General features: G+C 35.4%; 1 protein-coding gene across 3 annotated transcripts; it reads right to left on the bottom strand.

Moving 5' to 3' along the window:
- Nucleotides 1–1,059: 1,059 nt before the first annotated feature.
- LOC121423634 (pseudouridine-metabolizing bifunctional protein C1861.05-like) lies at nucleotides 1,060–20,844 on the bottom strand. 3 transcript variants are annotated; one of them, XM_041619045.1, is made up of 17 exons: nucleotides 20,761–20,844; nucleotides 17,851–17,974; nucleotides 17,382–17,493; nucleotides 16,845–17,019; nucleotides 16,107–16,218; nucleotides 15,300–15,406; nucleotides 14,509–14,635; nucleotides 13,237–13,357; nucleotides 12,384–12,469; nucleotides 11,483–11,745; nucleotides 10,166–10,327; nucleotides 9,105–9,233; nucleotides 8,301–8,415; nucleotides 6,985–7,131; nucleotides 6,145–6,308; nucleotides 5,383–5,474; nucleotides 1,060–5,043 (listed from the first exon to the last, which is right to left on the bottom strand). In XM_041619045.1, the coding sequence occupies exons 2-17, from the start codon at nucleotides 17,954–17,956 to the stop codon at nucleotides 4,854–4,856; spliced, it is 2,208 nt and encodes a 735-aa protein (XP_041474979.1). In that variant the 5' UTR covers nucleotides 17,957–17,974; nucleotides 20,761–20,844; the 3' UTR covers nucleotides 1,060–4,853. The 3 variants fall into 3 exon arrangements, with proteins under 3 accessions (XP_041474979.1, XP_041474996.1, XP_041474987.1); XM_041619062.1 differs by having other exon boundaries at nucleotides 17,375–17,493; nucleotides 20,728–20,780; XM_041619053.1 differs by having other exon boundaries at nucleotides 20,728–20,780.
- Between the last annotated feature and the right edge of the window lie 1,430 nt (nucleotides 20,845–22,274).

Raw genomic sequence — 22,274 nt, 5'->3', positions numbered from 1 at the left:
TTTTTGTTAGGGGGGACACATCCCCCTGGGATTTCCACCCATGATCACATAGTCTACTTTCATTTAGTCTAATGCCATTCCATCCATCAACATTGTCTGACAATTTGGTCCTATAATCATTTGGTCCAATCATCACTTCGTCTAATCACCATTTCTTCTCATAACCACTTCATTTGATTACATTTCCTATTCATTCATTTTGCATTAACACTTAGTCCAATTAGACTAAATGGCTATAGGACCATGTGGATATTAGACAAAATGGTGAGTGGAAAAATTGGCAATTTATGTGGATAGTAGTTAAGCTGATGGTAGACCAAATCATAGTAGCATTGGCATTGGACGGATTGAAAATAAACCATTCTAAAGCTAGTGCACAAGCTGCGAAAATGGTGCATATATGTATATCTATTTCAATGTCACAAAGTCAACACTGCTTTGTAAGGGTTTTGGTAAGTTCTGCCGCTGCACCATTTTCGCATCAACTCTCTTCCATCATAAAATTTCCCTCTGTCAACACATTCATTTCAGGGACTTAATTAACCCAAAGTCACCTGCAACTTCAATATCTGATTCAGGATATTTGGTCATGGTGTTGGTCTATGATTGAAATAAAACAAAGGTGAAATTGAGTTCACCTCAGCAAGATGATCTTGATAAAAAGAGAATTAAAACAAAACAAAAATTAGTATGCAACTATCATCAGATGAAGTATATGAAGGTGTTCTTAAGTTTCGCTTATTTTCACAAAACAGTATGTTGGACTGTATAAAAAATGGGGGAGCTGATGATGTCGCAAGTGCAATTACTATTTCTTTTGTATTCTTCACTGCAGATATCAGTAATCACACATTCCATTATTTAAGGAAATGTTGAATAAAAAAATATTTTGTGTAAGTGATGTAATAGACAGGTACTTACACTTGCAAACAAGAACTTCATTCATTATCAAATTTTGGGGAAAAACAGAAAGGTCTGATGTATCTTGTTGAAAATCCAGAGGCTACAATACATTTTTACAACAGAGATCAAAGAGATGAAAAAAAAACAATCACAGAATTCCATAATTCATATACTTTATTAGGAAAATAATTTGGAATGGTATTGGTGATACATATCTAATACTATAATAAAAAAATACACACACTGTATTGAACTCTGGTAAAAAAAAAATGATTTCATAATTAATGCACTTTGAGAAAATCACTGGACTGGATGCATACAAAAGAGTAACTACATGTAAGATTTGCTTAAATTAGAACCACAATCAATTAAGCTCATTCAAGCATAAGACTAGTAACAGGTTAAAAATGAAATTATTAGTTTTTTATGCTCTTGATCAAGTATATTTTATATTATAATAATAATAATAATTGGCTTTTTATATACCACTTTAACAATCTACGACTGCTCAAAGCACTTCAAAATTATTATTACCCAGTCACTGGATTCATAGTTTTTTTTGCAGCTTGTTAGGTGCTGTCATGATAAACCAAACACAATGACGGTTGTTTCCTACCAATATAATACCTAACTATATAAAACATCTAACCTAAAACAGCACCAAGAAATTAGCCTAGGAAATAAATACTTTAAAGTTTAAACATGTAATTATAATGATGAAAGTATGCGTACAGAGTGAATACCAAATTGAATACTTACATGGAGGAAAGCATCTCAAATGCTATACAGAGAGGATTTGGCACTGTATAAGTTGCATTATAATTATCATTATAGTTACTATTACTATCAAGTAAAATATGGCTTTCCTCAAAAGATGGAAATTTGAAATAACATGTTATTTCCATAAACAGTATATTGTATTAATAATAAATCAATCAATTGTGGAATTAAAGTACTTAACAAAATTTCATCATGTGAAATTGGTGATACATCTCAAATAATTTCTTGAATGCAGAGTGCAGAAGCAGCAGCTTGAGCTAAAGCCAAAAAGATTTCAAAATCAGTTTTCACAAGAGATTTCTACACACAGAAAACTTGAAAATCCTGTATAAAATGTAATTATGTTTTGCAGACGTTTTGGTAGAAAAGGAATGCACTAGCTGTGATTTAAGGTACGGAGTGCTCTTTGCCTTTCATTGCTTCCTACTTCTACCACTATCAATTATCAATATATTGGGTGATTTCAAGTACGGCGTTCGGTGTTGAGAGCGTGAAAAGGCTGCTGAACCAAGCTCCAACACCGAGCTGAGTTCAGAGGAGCAATACTGATCGCATTATCAATAGCCTATGACGTCACGCCTCTGCGCTGCTGATCACCTCAACTTACACAAGACGAAAAGAAATTGCAATAAAATTATAATTACTGCAAGAATCAAATTTTTTCTGTAAAATGTATAAAACTCTAATCATTTGCACTAATCTTAACTGTAAGAGATAATTTTACGGGGATGTTTCATCGTGTTTGCCGCCTATTCGTGAGGTAACAGTTCATTACCACCAACACCGAACTTGAAATCACGATTTTCCCAATCCCTGGGGGTTAGTGGTGCTGAATGGGGAAATTGCACATAGATCGTCAACGCAGTCCTGGGTTCAGCAGACGACATTGAACACCATCCTTCAACATGAACTGCCGGAAATATGTCATATTTTCCAAGGTCAATCCCAACACCAGCCTCATTTCAAGTACGGTGTTGTGGCTGGTGCTGTTACAAATCCAGCACCAGATTTCAACACCATAATAGAAATCACCCATTCTATCTTTTTTTTGTATTTGGGACACTGGCTCACAAAGTTTGCTTATCCAACAATTCTATTACTGGTATAACATTACATCTACTTATTTGATGTTATCATTATTACAGTATTTCAAAATACTTTTAAGTTTCTTCTAAGTTTTTCATGTAAAGATTCTGAGGTATGATTGTCTTGGAAAATTACTTGGGTTTGTGTCAGAAATTAAATCAAATGACAGAATTATAAGGGATTCAAATATAAATTCTGTAATATTAACATTTTATACGATTCTTCAGAGGGTTAGAATATTTCAGACACAAAGGCGGTGCTTCACAAAAGAGAATTTCAAAGTGATTTAAAATTCAAATAAGCTATTTCCCCATATGGCTTAGGCATTCATTTTTCAGTGTGTGTCGGCAGTGCTCAATGCAGAATGTCTTAGTCTGAAATTTCTAACAAGCAGGAAAAAAACTCAGGCAGAGGCGGCTTACAGAGACAGTGTCTCGCTTTACAACTAGTGCTACTCATGCTAGCCAACCTCCGTTGTGCAAGGGTACACAATGGCAACACCTACGGTTGTAACCAGGGCTTCAGATGCATGCATCAATGAAATCGTCAGCTTATTCGCTGATTATCAGAGTGAAATTTTGGAGGGGCTGAGCCTACTGTGTAGGAAATGATTATTATGATCCTTTAGCATCATTTATTTCCTCCCCGTCCCAATAGGGGGGAGTGCATTACTGGACTATGTGAAGTTCAGTAGTATTTATGATGAATAGAGCAATTTGTCACCTCCCATCTCAGATGATCTGGCTATGCAACTCTACAAGGCAGGTGACCCTTCTTCCCCAGAAAGAGACCCTTTCCAAAAGTATGGAGAAATACAGTCCCCTTTCTAATGCTGCTGCTTATGCCACTGTGCCCCAAGTTGAGTGAAAGGTGGGGCAATCTCTCCCCATCCCCCCCCCAAAAAAAAATCTAGAGCTTTATAGAATTCTCAAACCCCCAAAACTACAATGGAGTGTGTTTAAAAGTTTATTGCCATATGTGTACATAAACACAAATCTCATAAGAAATAGTTAAAGGTAAAAAGGATTTAGACTTTATTGTTTGAATGCAACTTATCTGAATGATTGTTTGATTGTAACTGATTTGAATGATTATTGTTTGAATGTTACTGATCTAAATGATTGTTTGAATGGAACAGGTCTGAATGATTTTAATATTGTTTGAATTTAACTGATCTGAAATTGTTTGAATATAACTGCTGTTCCTTCATGGATGCTTATGATATTTGATTGGTTCAGATTGATAACCTTATAATACCTGTTCTTTGATTGCTTTGCTCTATTTACCTAGAAGGATATATGCCTTCTTCATCCTCCTATTTCATAGCCATGAAGGGAAATAGGTCATTTGGATTTTAAATCACTCTGAAATTCTTTTGTGTGAAGCACTGCCTTAGCACCTGGGAGATGCCAACCCTCTTTGACTAGCATTTTATTATTGGTAGAATTCGAGTTATACTTCATTTTATTTGCATAATTTAGGAATTTTTCAATATTGTTTTTTAGACAAGGACTCTATATTTTTTAGATACTGAGAATGTTGTTATTATTCAAATAAAGCAACTTGCCTACAACCAAAAAGGTACATGTTTGTTTGCTGAAGTCAGATGAATTTCAATGTCATGGTTTTCAGGAAGTAAGCTGAAGATTTTCACATTTACAGATTGACTAGCTTCAAATATGGTCAGTCACATGATTCTTAGTCCATCCAGGGTAGTGTTTCTTGAAGCAATAATCAGTTATTTTCACTGACTAATTTGTTCTGAGCCAATAAGATGCAATGGTTTCAGTAGCTTATAACAGTTGCCAGTGAATATCACTTAATATTTGTTTCATGAAATATGCACCATTCGATACATTGAGAAAAATCAGTTTCAGTACATGTACAGTAATTAATGATGTGTCATGAAGCAAGAAAACAAAAAACAACTCTGATCCATCCATAAAGAAACATCATCCAGACAGAAGTCAGTTGTTTGGTCACTCAATTCACCAAGGTAATACTAGTAGTAAGGTGATGCATTACACTCAATGGACTCTGTTAACATTGAAGATCATGTGATTACACACGACACCATTATCAACTCATTGCAGTCTGCTGGGATCCACTGTCACATGATCCAATACAAAGTCAGGTGATAAAAGTTCTGAAGTGATGGATGGGGGCACTGCATGATGGGATTGGAGAGAGTGCTGTGCAGCGAGAAGTCCTGCTCTGAGACAGACATCAGGATCATTGCCTCTCAACATGTTGGCGATAGAAGCTGCTGCAAGGCTGGAAAACAAAACCAGTATAAGAGAGAGTGTTAATTCATCATGAAAGTATTTGCCATTACAAATAACCTATAAAAAATAATAATGATTGAATGTCAGACATTACTGGCTTTTTAAACGCTAGCATGTATCTTTTCCTCTAATTATCTTAAATATTGTGTTTTGTGTTTATACATGTCTTCATGTCTTTTTCAATTTAAACCTTACTTTCATGTGTCATGTCATTTTTGATACATTTTCACACACTTCATGTTATTTTTGACATATTTTTAGTGCCCATCAACATTGAATCCATGCCTCTCAAACTCAATCTTATTACAAATGAATACAACATTCTTACCAATCTCCTGCTCCTGATACTGAGGTGATTTGACCAATATTAGATGAGACTGTGTAGTGCATAGCTGAAAACATACCATCCATCTCAATGTCCTGAAAAAAGGGTGAGAGGTCATTGGATTAGAGACATTGTTACAATGTATTAAGTGCTTTATAAATACTGAGCATTACTATTTTGTTCTCACTTCCATCATCAAAGTCTCACATACTGCTAGGGGGGAATTATATACATGCTTGAAATTGAGGGAAAAAGGGATAGGGCTTTCTGCTTATTACTACAAGATGAAACTGGTATCATACTAATATGTTCAAATCACATTTGGGTAACTGAAAAACATGTGACAAGGTGAGATATAGTTGAACAGGAACCTTGACTGCATAGATGCTTTCTAACTTTTATCTTCTAAAGCACAGTAAAAGAATCAGTGTTAAATGCATCATTACATCAATATTGGTCTATCCTCTAAAAATTGGGAATTCATTCCTGAACATAATGAAGTTTGCTGCATATTTATCAGGACTGCACATTCTATTACAACCTTAACGAACAAAAATGAAACATTGTAAAAAGGAACAATCAAGCTTTTAAAGTCATATATGATGATGGAACAATATGAAATTCATTACCGCTCAAAATTGAGTTGACAGACTTTTTTTAAAAAGTAGTTTAAAATCGTAAAAAGTTGTTCCCATGCCAAGAAACATTGAATTAGAATTCACACTTCATATCAGTATTTAATTACAGTATTTGGACAACATATACCTGTAAACCTTGTTTGGAGATGACAAAGTTCTGATCAGGTTCGGCATTCCGACATATCAAGATACCATCCTCTCCTAGCGTTATGAACAAACAATAGATGTGACGTAACAAGACTCTACTGAGCTGGAGACATTCTCTCACTTTATCTGTGAATGACTGATCATCTGGAAAGAACAAGGAACGAGAAATTCTCTCACTATGGCACACAATTAATGTGAGAAAATACATGGAAAAAAAAAACTTCTTATACAGCAACTGAACATTGTACACATGATACTTGTTTGAAACATCGAGACAAGTTATAATCATACATTCTCTGCATTTACAATGCACATAGTAGGTATCTCTCTTTATGCAGAGCTGCCAACCTGAACAAAAACATTTCAGTATTTTTAAAGCTGAACATCAGTATTTTGGCGAGGAAATCAGTATTTTCAAAGAAGGACAACACATAAAACTGAAACTTGAGAAATCAGTATTTTGCATGAAACTATCAGTATCCTTCTCATTTTTCAGTACTTAATACGGAAAATCCGTACTACTTGGCAGCTCTGTAATATGGTTCAGTTTCAATGAAGGAGTAGTCATTATCCTATAGCACAGTGACATTGCCTATGTAGCAAATATGAAATTTGAGATTTTTACATAAAAAAAATCATAATCATCTTCTAACTGATATTGTTCAAACTTTTTTTGTGTAATTCTCTGATTTTTCTTGTTTATTTCAAAATAACTTTCCAGTTGGTTTGGGATCCCGATCAGCAGCTATAGTAGTATCCATCATTGTCATGCCCATAGGATCATAGTAATATGGATAAATCTGGCACATCATCCACATACCTTGAAAGTTGATAGTTTCTTCTCCTTCTATTGCAGCATACATTTGTCTAAGTTCCTTGAAGTTTGGTGAGGTGTATGTAAGAGACTTCCAGGTATCAGACTGGCAAACTTTCATTGCTTTCATTACACAGGTTGGCTCAAACCATACTGGAAACAACAGCAAAAGAAGTTTTAATCTTCAATTAGGCATAACAAAAGGAATGAAAACAGTTACATTGTGAAGTTTAAAGTAACTTACAACTACTGTACACTGAAATCCAAACCGTGACAAGACTTTTAATCAACACTTCCCTGCGCCAATCCTTGGCTCACAGGTCATTAAAGGAGAATCGAACCCAAATACAAAATTGTTTTTATAAGGAAAAGAAAAATCAGACAAGTTGATAGGTGAAAGTTTGAACAATATTGGACAAACAACAAGAAAGTTATGAATTTTTAAAAGTTGTAAATATTGGTAATCACTATACCCATGGAGACTTCAAATTGGCCGCATATGGGATGGCATAGTGATGTAAGGCAAGGACTATTCCTCCATGTACTCCAATACATATTTTGGCTAAAATGTCATTTTTCCCAAAAGTTTTATTTCAAATTATATTTTTCTTTCATGAGGCCGTAAAACAATATACTACCTGGGTTATATTTAGATTACTGCCCCAGGGGAATGGGTACTTTGGAGAAAACCACAAATCCCTGATAATAAAGTACATGGTCTATGAGAAAGTTGTCCTTGTCCCTTGTCATAATTTACTTACTGAGTTGCCAATTTGAAATCTACATAGTATTAGTGATCTCAATTTTAAAGCAGCTATAACTTTCTTATTTCTTGTCCAATTTCTTTCAAACTTTCACCATTCTGTTTAATTTATTTTTCTCCTTCCTGACACAACATTTTACGGCCAAGGCTGGATTCCCCTTTAAAAAACTTAACAACCCTCTTACATGACTCTCCAGTGTCATTTCCTCACCCTTATAAATTTGAACTAATCTTGAGGTAAAACTTCATTACCAATTTACTATTTCACTTCTCTTATATTGTTATATTGCTGATAAAATTTACCTTAAATAAAAAATTGTAGCTAGCATTTGACCATATTCCTGGATCTTGAGCTTTTATTGCTTTGAATGCATGCACTTTGATACCATGTCTTTATAAGTCTTGAACTGATTTCAATTTTGTTTGGTAAATTTCAGCCATGTTTTCTTGGATCATAATTCATTAATCAATGATTTCAAAACTTTGTAAAAACATGAGTTCTTGCATGAAAGAAGAAAGTACAATAAAGTCAAATTTCTGTCCATCGAAATGTACTTACATGGAACCCTGCTATCAGCACACAACCTAGAGATGAATTCAATGGATTCACTGGGAATGTTACCATCCATGCAAACTACAGGAGCTTCTTGGATTACAGATGCATGCTGGGATATCTGTTTTCAAAGTAAGAGTAATAGAAGCGATCAGAAGGAGTACATAGAAACAGACTTCATTTTGTTATTCAGATTAATTTATAAGTTTTACTACTACAGATATGTGATAAGACTTAAAATCGCAAGAAATTTTTACACTGATTGTACATGAGGGTATTCTATGTATTTTATATACTATATTCTTGCTATGTTTTGATATATAATACAAATATGAAAGGGTCCTAAATAAACTAGCTGGTAAATGTTGAAATTTCAATGCCAATATCAAGTTGTGAACATAATTGGTCACAATTTGTTAGGATACAACCTTACATGTACATAAAAAGACATGGCTCATTAGCATTTCTCTCATGATATGATTTATAGGTTTGTTTTTTGTTCCGTGCAAATACTTTCTACAGATTCACCCTTGGGTTTGTAGACAAATTGTGTGACAGGACTTGGCTTTTTTATTGTTTATAATCCTCCTAAGCAATTCATCAATTATAGAGTCTCAAATCCAAGAACAGTTTTATTCTCACGATCTTGTTGGTCAAATTTAAAATCAAACCATAGCTGATGATTGTGATATCCATCTACATATACATTGAAACAGGTTTCTTTCTTTTTCTCTAGGACGTAATTGAAATAAGATCTTTGATGGAATCCCAGATATGATTGCTATGCATGCAAGAAATGTAAAGACTTACATACTCAGGTGTGATAGTGTCATTGATATCCATATCACCGATTCCTAGTACCACTTCTCCTTTTTTATCCAGCACCACACAGTAGCTTGCTGTATTCACATCGTCTCGTAGTGACACACGGCTGAAATCCTGAAAATAAATTTGAACATCAAATGTTAACCAAAATTTTACATGCTTTGATTTGCAGGTGATGTTGAATGAGCTCAGCAAAGGTGGGTTTTGATAGGGGATACTTTCATTTTCTAAGGAAAAAGAAGATACAGTAATTATAATAAAATAGTCTTATGTAATCGAGGAAAACTCCATTCCAAAGTATGCAAAATTGAGAAAAGAGTTAAGACAAGAGCCAGAGTTAAAGAATGAAAGTTGTCAACAAATAAATAGATTTCAGCTTAGAACTGAAAGTCTGAAATGATGTAACTATTCTTATTTGCAATTATGAATTATTCAAACAGGTGCTGCTGTTGTGAAAAGCCATTCACTGAAGGAGACTCATGTTTGGGGATCCTATTTGCTGGTACCTATACTGGGGGGTGTTTCACAAAGATATAAGTATGACTTAAAGTTGCACTTAAATGTCTAGTTGCGCGCAGTATAAAAGGCATGACAGCATTGGTCAGATCATGCCAAGAGGACGCGCACTACTGCGTATTGATCAATAAGATTGCGCGTTGCATATCATGTACGCGTCGACATTTAAGTGCGACCTAAGTCATACTTAAATCTTTGTGAAACACCCCCCTGGTCACTAATCAGAGAATGACAGAGAGGGGAGAGGCTAAAACAAGCAGACATACTGAGTAGCAACTGACATGTGGATGGTACAGATAATAAAATGATTCAGAAACTTTAACATAGTCAGGAAAAGTAGTATGAAGACTGCAACAAGGCAACTGATAAGCTCTTTAATTGAAATATAATTTCGCTGTTGCGTGCCTATACTGTTCAGAAGTCTGTTGAATCATGGCATCGTAAAGTAAACGTATATTAATATCGTAGCTGTGCGAGATACTGATAATTCATGTAGCAAATTGCCATTAAAAAAAAACACATTTTATTACCATATGACTGCAGTTATTGCGGAGAGCTTGGCCAGCAAAGTCATTTCCAATGGCAGAGAGGAAAATAGGTGAGGCTCCTAGTCTTGTCAAGGCATCTGCAAGATTTCTTCCTACACCTCCATACCCAATCCTAAATGAACCACGATTCGTCTGTCCTCCATACTATGAATAAAAGATAAAATTCATTTCAAAAGCTTCTTATAAAAATTGCCTTTTGAATTGCTAAATTAAAAAAATTCAATTTTTATCAAGACAGATATATTATACCAGTAACGAGTCTGATGTCTGTATGATATTCAGGCTTTTTCAATTAAAAGTGTCAATTTGAAAATGAAAAGCATTTTCTCCACATGGATGCAAAAGAGAAAAGAAGCTAGAGATGAACTACTTCTGAATACTTCCCTGACTGGGGAGAACGAGATAACCCTGAAAGTTACCAAAATTTCCTTAATTTGAATAGACCAACAAAAATAATGTGATTTTCCATTTTTGTTTCCAGATCTAATTTTTAAAAGAAAATGTGAATGATGGATGAGTAAAATAAGCTGAAAAATAAAGAGGGAAATCCACAAGTTAATCACTCTTTGCAAAAAGAAACTTTACCAGAGAAAAATCTGACTTTTTTTTCTTTATACATTGAATTATCTTGACTTCAGTAGTTAATTAACTAAAAAAAAGTAATTCATTCAATTCAATTCAATTCGGTTTATTAGATATAAAACAGAATACAATGCTGTAGTCTGAAGACTAATTGTGCAAAGTTTACATTGAATATTATTTACATTTGAAGAGTGTATATATATATATATTAAATAATAAATGAAAACAAAATGCAATATTGTTGGAATTAGGCATGAAACAGACATGACCTGTTGTCTCAATCATTGTGCATCTCCCGCTATCAAACTGTCAAATACTGTTTTTGCCCTTCTGACCAGCAGGGCCTTCTCAACATGCTCAAGGTTGTGATTTGATGAGCCTGGTTAGATCATGGAGATTTCCCTGGTAAAATCAGGGAATTCCTAGTCAAAATGGTCAAAGGGGGTTGATATGCTAGAAAATGCAGAACACACAGCAGTGCCGCATGCATGCAAACTTGGAATGGGCTGAAAAGCACCACTGTTAAATAATAGACAGTGTATTCGAAACCACTGAAGTGAGACCATTGAAATTTTCACAGAAGTTAGAACATGAGATGAGCTTTCTAGTTTTATACATTTCATTGAGAATAATTCTTATTTTTGGAAGTAATTTAGCCGCATATCAGAGGGACATTTTTGGGGACGCGCAACATGATACAAAGCAGAACAAGTTTACCACAAGCTCTCCTCCATGACATGAAGCTGTATGGTCTACAATACTAGCTCCTATTACTACAGGAGGACTAGCAGATGATGTACATAGATGTCTCCTGACATTTCTTCTACTCCTGTGTCTGACAGCGTAAGTAGAATAGTCTCTCTTTGTAATGTGTGGAATATTAGAAGACAACCGGTTCCCTCTGCGTTTTCTTCTGATGGCAGCCAACTCAAGTGCTATCTTGCTTCCAACTTTTGCATTGTTTTTGACAAGGGCAATATCTGAAGAGGGAATATTAAGGAATCTATTTGTATGTTTGTGACATCATTGGTCACTATAAGTAATGACATCTTACATATCCTGTGTACCCGATCACATTATAGAGATAATACAATGGCTATTGCCAATAATATGAGGTTATAGATATTGGAATGTGATTGTTCTAATCTGTGATAAATTCAACCTTGGATATTCATAACAACATAACATGATTCTTGTAAAATTGTCCCTTCTAGCACTCAGAAAATGCAGAAATACCTGCAAGATAGTCATATATCTAACTTCATGAAATTAATCTCTGGCAAGCAAAGTCTGTGGCTGTACTGAAGACCCTTTTCAATATCCATTACAATGGCCTCGATTTTTGGGGGTACCTTTTTTATTTGTTTATATGTGCTGAATTAAAAAAAATGTGTACAAAATAGAAAAAAGGCCCTGTCCTACAAATATCTAAATAGGCCTGCTATATATCCTCCAAAATAAGGTGTCAGAACTCAGACTTTTATTTTCAATTAAAATAATTTGTTTCATGAGCAAGGTATCTGACAATATCTAACCAATCCACCACACACATACAATACACAATAGTAAGATCACAGCAAAGACTTGCATGTCAAGAAGTCTATAGTGAAAAGGATACTGGCTTCAAGGGATTTTCCTTGTGTTAATGCATTGACTCTGCTCAAGATAAATGGAGTTACTTCTTTCCCTCCGATTCCTTCATTACTGGAAACAAAAAGAGATTATAACATATATTTCATATTAAAAGAGCTGCACAATATCTAAAGTAATTCAACCTGAATCTGGAAAAAATAATCTGATTCACAAATGGTATTCAATGATGGCATTGAATACAAGTATGCAATAGAAAGCATTCCACAGTTCTGTTTGTGCAGATCTGACTACGTTTGTGAACCATCACAATCACTGCACATTTCCTCTATCAAGATATTAAACTGATCTTAGCCTGATAAACTGATCAGTTAACCTCATGATACACCTCTGCTATGCTAGGTTATTGGCTGATTGAAGAAATTGAGAAGCCACTTTTGTAGCATTTATACATTTTTGCAGTAGTGCTCTGGAATATCTTATGAAATCGACATGGATACTGAATGCATTTCTTTCTCAGATTAGAACTGGGATTGAGAAATGCTAACACACAATGGTTTGACCTCTGCATGCTTTGTCTGGTCAGAAGATTCTGGCCCCACTGATTCTTCCTTACTTATAGTAAACTTCAAAGTTCCAAAGAATGAAAATAAGCATAAGAGAACCTATAATTATTAACATTCATATTGACAAATCACAATTTGTGAGTAATTGTGTTGACTTCTCCTTCTTTTGAATTCAAATTTATTCCACAAGCCAACTAGGCTGATAAAAGCAATATTTATACGAGATACACATTTCAATGCATCGCTGTGGAATGTCCTTTAAAGATCAGATTGAGGTACTGCAAGTTCTTTGATTACAAATAAAAACATACTAACTTAGCTTCTGACAAGGCTGTTTGTATGGCACCCTCTATCATTTCACCATCAGCAGCATATTCCTCTGGGATAGGTACTCCAATCAATACACCACTTCCAAGACCAAGGGAAAGGTTCGTATCTGAAACATAAGTATAAGACCATGATTGGAATGTGCAATGCAATTCAGAATGTTGGATTGAGGAAATCAAGTGCAGGAGAAAATCAAGTGTAGCAGATAATAAAACATTCCCATGCTGGATTAAGTAGAGAGTAATGAAATACAAAGATACTTAGCATAACATACTGAGCAGAGGTAACAAATGAAATGCCAGGAGAGAGTTGGATATGACAGAGATAATGCTATGGACACCCCCCCCCCAATGAGCCTGAATCCAAGTAAGCCAACAGTCAATGAACCCCAGCAGGTCCTTTAACAGAAAATGACTGAGTTCTTCAAGGATAACCCTTTGTTCTATGATATGGGGAGAGAGGACTATAAGAATGAAGTGAAAAGGAGACATCTGTTGAGAGAGCTACCAATGTTTCTTGGGTTCAAATGTAAATTTTTAAACCTCTTCAGCCATCAGCTTTTGTTATAATTATCTGCATTGAAATATACACTGTTTGTTACGTATGTGTTCCTGTGCCTTTATAAGTACATTTTATATGCCTATCTTTATCTTTTGTTTTGTGTGCAGCCGAGATAGGTGAAAAAATCTTCAAGCATTTCAGAAACATAAGAATGGACTATCATAAGCTGCCAAGTAGAGACTAAGGGCAAGTCTGGTTTCGGGGCTTCCAAACCCTACACCTTTCTCCAACTGTGGAAGCTCCAGCGAAGTTCTTTTCTGCAGCGATACTACCATGGGAATAAGAAACTTTTGCCTTCCCAAGTCCTTGGTTTAGTAAGCATCTGCATTGGTTCAATTCTTTGCATATCTTGTCTTATTGCTTTTGATTTATTGTCCTTGCTTTCCAAGCTCCAGCTATAAGTCCTGGTCAACCTTGTGTCGGAGAGTAAGCAGGAACTGAATGAGTCTCAGGCTGCGCTTGCTCAGGTATTAACTTCACATAATATTAGTTGTACTACATCTATCTATCTATCTATCTGTCTGTCCGTCCGTCCGTCCGTCCGTCCGTCCGTCCGTCCGTCCCTCCCTCCCTCCCTCCCTCTCTCTCTCTCTCTCTCTATCTATCTATCTATCTATTTATCTTCCACATGTTTCATTATTGAGCAAGGTAAACAAACCAACTCACAATATCAGCTAGGCATATCAACGACCACCATACCTATGAGTTCAGCAGCCTCTCGAGCTGTCCCTATATTACAGGGAGACTTCACTCCACTATGTCTTGTAAAGAATGCTGGGAACTCTGATGAGGATCCATACGTTGCGACTGTTACACCTTGAGTTTCCTGAACGGATGTAAGAGACAGATTCAGAGTGGTGTCATAAAACAAATAACAATATGCAGATATATTTCATAGAATGCCAACAAAAAGAAAACAGACTTGATGAAGAACCCATTATCAACCACCAAACCATTCAGGAAGATGCAGGGTTATATGAGATTAAAAAAACCCAATATGGTAAATAGAAACCAGCCATCATATTACAATCGGCTGGTCTTTCTAACAATCATAATTAAGACCTGTCATTCCCAACAATACAACAGACTTTCTGTGTGTATGTAAGCTGTCCCATGACGGTTCATTGATATTTTTTCTCAACTCTTTACCACAATATAAAGATGATCACACATGCAAACATTTAATGCTACAGTATCTGGGAATACGTGGTACTGAAAAAAAGTTAGGGGTTTTCTTGACAATGTCCAGACTACATTTTAGTAGGAAATAATGAAGAATCCCACTTTATCATGTCAATAAAGAACAATAAAAGATAAAAGTAACAGAAAATGTAGCTACTGTAGAAAGAAGGGTGGTCACTGGATCAGGTTTCATTGTATAGGAGAATGATTAGCAAGGGTATGGTAAATAAGGAACATATCAATTACATGGTGATTGCATGATTTTGAAAGATTCAATACACTGTATCGATTGGAAAGAGAAGACATACCAGATATTCCAAGGTGCGAGGTATATCCAAAATGGATTTGATGCCAGCAGATACGACAGTGACAGGTGTACGTCCAAGCTCCTGTAAATCTGCACTCACATCCATACCTGACAACAAGCAGAAAAGTAAGAATCCCATCACGTTGGGGTTCACAGGCTTCAATTTACATATGCTCTGTATACGATTTTCCCTTGGAAAATCTACTTGTACTAAAGCCAAACTTAATACTTATGCTATACTGGACTAGATTGTCAGAATTTCCTCTAAAAAGTCTATTACATCCACAAACCTAACCTAATGCACAAAAAAGTACACAAATCTAGCAAGGCCAAATGATGCAGGCAGGAGCATATTTTCAGATGCTTCATATGTCGAAAGTAATAAGAACTGCAAACACAAGCACAGGGATTAGTATCGTTAACTTTTGCCTAAAAAAATATATTTTCATTTAATCATTAGGATATCATAAAAATAAGATCTGATATCAACAGACAATGTGTAATACTGAAAGTTGCCCATCACCAATTTGTTGAAAAAATAGATAGATATGAATGTTAATTGAAATAATTATTTATTCACCTTCAGTAATTTACAAAGTGTAGCATTACCAGTTACAAAAGAACTTTCCACAATGACCCTGTCCACATCATATAAATTTGTTATTAAATCAGTAATTACTCTGAACTCCTTGTATTGGCCTGATATTGATATTGTTTCTCAAAACAGTTTTACCTATGAATATTCCAAACAATTTTGATTATGGGACACAAAATTAATAAAGAGATAAATGGCTTAAATTTCACATACTTGTTTCACCTCCTCGATGAACTCCTCCAATACCACCGGTCACAAAAATAGGAATACCAGCTAGATGAGCTGCTATCATAGTTCCAGATACAGTTGTTCCTCCAGAAAATTTCTGCATTTAAAGAAATCATTGAATTAAGTATATGTAAAGTGAGTACCAAAAAACAAAACTGCGTAAAAATAGGTTGGGAATATTGAAAAAAATTAACCAATAATGCATAAACTTTATTTGTGTCTTGCCAACTTGCAAAAACAATAATGAAGATCATTTTATTTAGATGAATGGAAGAAAAGTTTAGTCACATTTAGAATTATAGGAGAAATGTTATGGGCTATATTAAAAATATGCTAAAAACAAATGAACATCGGCCTAAATAAAGAATGGATGGTATAAAAATATAAAAACAAGTTGCAAGTAATGAATAATTACATTACAATAACCCCCTACATCAATATGTGGAATTGATACATCGATATCAGGAGGAATTAGGCTATCGATTTGATGATAGATTTGGTGGTTCTTTCTCCCTATAAGATGAACACATTTACAAACCAGCATATTAGTTACATTAGTATGTGTTGCGCAATGACTGAATGAGCCATAATGAACTCCTCCAATACCACCAGTCACAAAAAAAGGAATACCAGGTACCAGCTACCAACGGACAAAACCATTATGCTCCTGGCCTCCGGTGGTCAGTGATGGATACATAATATTACAAGGAAAGAATAGGTTACCTGACTCAATACCCATGCAAGATCTCGCCTGGATGTCTTGACAGCATGTTGAGTTGTAGCCAAACCCTGTAATTGACTATCTGTGAGGCCTACACAAATCTTTCCATCTAGTACAGCTATTGTAGCTGGAGTAGCACCAGTTTGTATCACAAGTTTCTCCACTTCCTGTGCTGTCCTGTGAATATGAATTATGTGTTTATCAATAGTTATCTAAAGTGTATGATCATACACCATTAATTGCTGCAAATTTACTAGAAAATTATAATCTCATCTCCAGGCTTTGAGCAAATCTATTATTTCTGTCTATTATTTCTGTCAACACCACTGCAAATTGAAAATAGACAAACTTTATTTCACCAGCTTTTGCCCCAAAGCATCTGGTTTTACAAGATGATGCAGCTTGGTTTAACAGCATGTATCTGTTTGATCACACCTAGTATCAAATATCACAAAAAAAGATAGGAAGGAGGCTAATTTTCAGGTCATTGTTACACGTAAAATTTCTAGACTTAAATAATATATACATATACCTTTTACCTGAGGTTATGCGGATGTGGCATACCATGGGTAATGATTGTACTCTCTAAGGCAACTAAAGCTCCATCTTCATTCAATGCTGATTGTACACTAGGATGCACCTGTAGAAAATCTACAAGAATAACAATATTCTAATGAGATTAAATTCATTTCTTTCTTCATATCATTATCCTTAAGTTGTAATCAATTTCCTTCCTTCCTTCATTCATTTATCCATTTGATCATTAATTAATTTAGCATAAATCAATAAATAAATTAATTGACTAATAAATACATAAATCCATATTTTTATCAACTATCAATCAATTCTTTAATCTATCAATTAATTCATTTACGTATCTTTTTATATCTGTTTATCGATTTCCATACTTTTATTTATTCTTTATTTTTCAATTAATTTGTATATTTATATATATAATTATCTATTCATGCATTTTTTTTTTTGGGGGGGGAAGGGAGGTTTGATTACCTGAAATAGACTTTTTTGATGCCCCAATGTGAGCAGAGTGCCTCATATTTAACCAACTCCTCCATGTAATAGATGGCCAACCCAAGAGTCTTGTAAGGAGATGCATGATGACCTACACAGCTATCTTTAATAAAGAAAAAAAAGACAATAAGACAAGAAAGTGAATTCAATAACAAAACAATGGACTGCAATGAGTATAAAAATCTGGATATTACGGCATCATATTAATTTAGAAAAATTGTATAACCTACTCTCATAAATTGGAAATCAAAGGTGTAACATGGATGAGCCAGTATCGTAAGGAATCACACTTTGCCCTATCAAACTCAACTCAGTGTATCAATATTAGGTCAAAGGAAGAGACCACTTTTGGGATACGCATCTCCCGATTTGCTGATTCTATGTGGTGTAAAAGGATATCCTTTGGAACTTTCCAAGCCAGGCTTTTTGTCCCAAAAGCACAATTCAAACTGCCACAGCAAAACCAGGATGCTATCTTTTACAAGAAATACTCTCAGGAAAAGAAAAATCAACAAGATTGTAAAATAATAATTGTAGTTAGGCATCCAAGCTATGGCTAATCAACTTGTTTATATTTCTGTCTTCATTGTATTTTTTGGCAAGACTTCCACTACATGCAGTGATTACATGAACAAGTATCCTTCAATTTATTATATTAAACCATTTCATCTAGTAGCCTCCAAAAGACAGAAACATAATAGTTTGCTTCATCCTAGGAGAGGGGAGGGGGGGGGGGGACACATCAATACTCATACTTTCAAAAAGGAACTTAAAAGAATACATAAACATTCTTTCAACTAAAAGAGTATCCTAACAAGAACTTTACATTTTTCCCCAACAGAAATAATGCCTCAAATATGCCATTCATGAAATACTTTTCAAGTATCCCTTTTCCTGATTTCGGCAATTTTGATACCCTTTTTCATTGTATGTGTTGTAATAGTCTGGTCTGTTAGCAAAATTATGTGGACATGGTGGACAAAAAATGCCACTTGTCAAATATAACCAGCCACCCCAAAACAAAACTGCCAATAAGTCACTAGTGTAGGTTTGTTGTGAATAGCCAAAATAGTAATTTGGTCTAACTTCAAAAAGAAAAAACTAAAATAGCTAATTTGAAAAAAAGAGTTAAAATTTTCTTCTTTTTCATACAGGCAAGATTTCAAATCATGATAAAGATGAATAGAAAGCAAGATAAAATAGTTTCTTTGACACAAGTTTTTCATCAATTAGCATGATCAGCACAGTCCCTGAGGTGAGGTTTGATTTTGGAGCCGGAGGTAATCCCGGTCCATTAAATATAATTATCTTATCCATTGAACATTTGATTAGATTCGTGACAAGCTGTTCACAAGTACCGTACAAATTGGTGACATCAAGAGATTTTCAAAATAACTAATAATGATAATAATATTCCGCATTTATATAGCGCTTAATACATAGGAACGACGTCTCTAAGCGCTTTACAGACATATTATTACCCCGGTCATCGGATCCTTGCATGCCCGCATACAATGTATGCACCTTCTCCACTCCCTGGGGAGCATTCCAACAAGAGTTCCAAGACTCAATTGCTAGGCTTACTACATATAGGCTTTCACATCCTACCGGGTACCCATTTAACACCTGGGTGGAGAGTGGCAAAGTGTGGATTAACGCCTTGCCAAAGGACGCTAGGCCATGGTGGGATTCGAACACACGACCCTCTGATTACAAGGCGAGAGTCAGAACCGCTACACCACGATGCTAGCCCCCCATTTGGCCTCCAGAGAAGAGTCCACATTTTACCGGTGCAACGTCGCGTCTCGCCCCATCATCTCGCGTGTGAAGGATTCATATGCACCTGGTGCACGCGAATCTTTCAAACCCTATTTACTAAAATAACTATATTACATTATATTTTTATAGGCCTAGCTAAGATTTCTAATTGTGCTATGACACATACCAAACCATATGGATCGTTTGTTGACTTCTCTTTGATTTTTTGGTAATAAAATAAAAGCATTTTTTCTTGATCTTCACGTAGATGCCTCTTCATCAGCGTGGATATCAATTTTTGCCGTAAGAGGGCGCGCGATATTATTCATAAGCCGGTTTGTACTGTTTGTTTACAGTTCTCATTCTGCAGCTTGTAACTGCTAGCTGCATTCTAGTCGCTCAGCATTATTTTCTTGCTTGTTCAACCCCCTTCATCATCATATGTCAAAAGATGGCATACTTTACCTATAAGTACAGGTATATACATGAAGTGCAACCTGTTGATTTTTTGGTAATAGGCCTATTTCTTATTATGCGCCGACAACTTAAATCGAGATTGTTCGTTAGGAAATTCGCGTTTCAATTGTTGTTTGCGTGATTTCCACCGCAATACCTTGGACTAACAGACGGAGTGATCTTGGCCGAAATTTGGAGGTAAGCATTATTTACACAATCATTTTTAGTTTTACAAATAGGCCTAATTTCAAGTAAATTTATAAAATTAAGCAAGTTGTTTTTATTTACGTACCGGTATACTATACGAAATATGTTGAAATTTTTGGCGTGTTTCATTCCCTCAAAATCACATTCGTGTGATGAATGAAAATGTCAAAATCCACTATCATGACTATGAAATTACATGCGTTGTGCGACGTTAGTGCGCCCCATCCAGATCCCCGCGACTTCCACACGTTCTCAGTCTGTGCCCCGCCCCCCCCCCCCCGCCCCGATCCTCAAATTTGAGAACATCACACAAGTCAATACGATATGGGACTGTTACAATCGAGCAGCAGCAACAGATAGACTTACAAGTAGGGTCTTACTGATCGATGCCGATGCATCATGAAAACTGAAAACCAGCAAAATATACTAACACACATTTTGAGAAAGTTACTACGATAAAGTACTTGCCGAGTGCCGATAATGAAGTTTAAACTTTAATCTGGAATCCTCTTTTTATTTTTCGTAGGCCTGGCCGCGACTATTCAGAGACGAATAGAGTATCGCCGAAAAGTCCAAATTCAAAAGAAGTTCCACCACACACTGATCTGTTTACCAGAAGCACAGTATCAGATTTGTTTTGCCTGTATTACACAGCTTAATTTACTGCATTGCAGAGTTTAAATCGCGTCGTTGAAAATCAGACAAAATTTTAATTAAAAAAAAGGTCTTACAGAAGTTTTCACTTTTACTGAGAGGGGCTATTCCCCATAAGAAGGGTGCACATTCTATTGGCTATCATTTGGGCTGCAGGGGTGAAAGGGTGTTTTTTCCCCCATAAGAATTTCCAGAGGCAACAATGAAAGCAACAATTTCCCAAGAGAAAATAAAAATCTGAAAAATAAAAAGAATAGTCAAGCTCTCCAATATTTGGAGAGTAAATTGCACCTTAATTCCCTATCACCTCCTTTTCTTTCTTATTCTACCAGACATCTCTCCACTCTTTCTGTCCTTGCATACATATTCTGAAAACAATTGAGCAATGAAGACACAACATTATTCACAACTAAAACTGTGACCCACAAGCAAACAAATGAAAGTTTATTCCAATTGATGTGCTGTAATTTATCTGAGACCCAGGGGCAAATACAGGATTTTCCAAGGGGGGGGGCACATTTTGCGGAAAATTTACATGCACCTCCAAAAGGGGGGGGGGGACACAGGCCAGCTTTGCCACCCCCCCCCCCCCCCCCCGGATCCACCAGTGCTTAGACCTAATTCATCAAGGTGACTGGGTCAACTCCTGGATGACTATTTCTTTCAAAGAGGCAACTACAGTAGAGTTCATATTACTGTAGTGGGTACTTTTTTTACTTTATTTTCAAATACCCTGGAATTATCAACGAGTCCAGGGCTGTCTCCATAGATGCCCTTTCAATGGAGGACTCCATGATTGAAAGGGCATCTAGGGAGACAGCCCTGGACTCTAGTTACTAAGCTATGTTGCATAGATTTATCATTTTTCCAACATGTGTGCATGGCAAGGCTTATTACAATGAATGGTTACCTCTGGATACATTCTACTTGGTACATCAATGACTGACAAGTGATGTCAATACAGCAAAGATCTTTTGTATTTTGTGGATACAGGACCATGCAAGATTGTGAAAATGCAGCCCAAAAATATCCCCCAAATCAATGAAAGAATCATAATGAATAAATTAAAACAATAACAATAACCAAGTAGTAGGTATTGCACATCAAAAGGAATAAACTTGCATTGAAGTTTCATGGACCCTTTGTTTTATCCAGTTCTTGCATTCATATTTATACATATTCCCAGGAAGAAAAGACACATGTACATGAATACATTTTTATCCCATAATCAATATCTTTATATATTTACAATGTACATTGTTTCATAATCATACAATACACCACAGAAAACTTCCTGTGTATTTTACTACAATAAAATGATCTAAGAA

The sequence above is a fragment of the Lytechinus variegatus genome, chromosome 1 (assembly GCF_018143015.1).
Source record: "Lytechinus variegatus isolate NC3 chromosome 1, Lvar_3.0, whole genome shotgun sequence".
NCBI classification, from domain to species: Eukaryota; Metazoa; Echinodermata; class Echinoidea; order Temnopleuroida; family Toxopneustidae; genus Lytechinus; species Lytechinus variegatus.
Note: the sequence above shows the minus strand (reverse complement) of the source record. Positions and strands in the feature narration are given on the sequence as shown.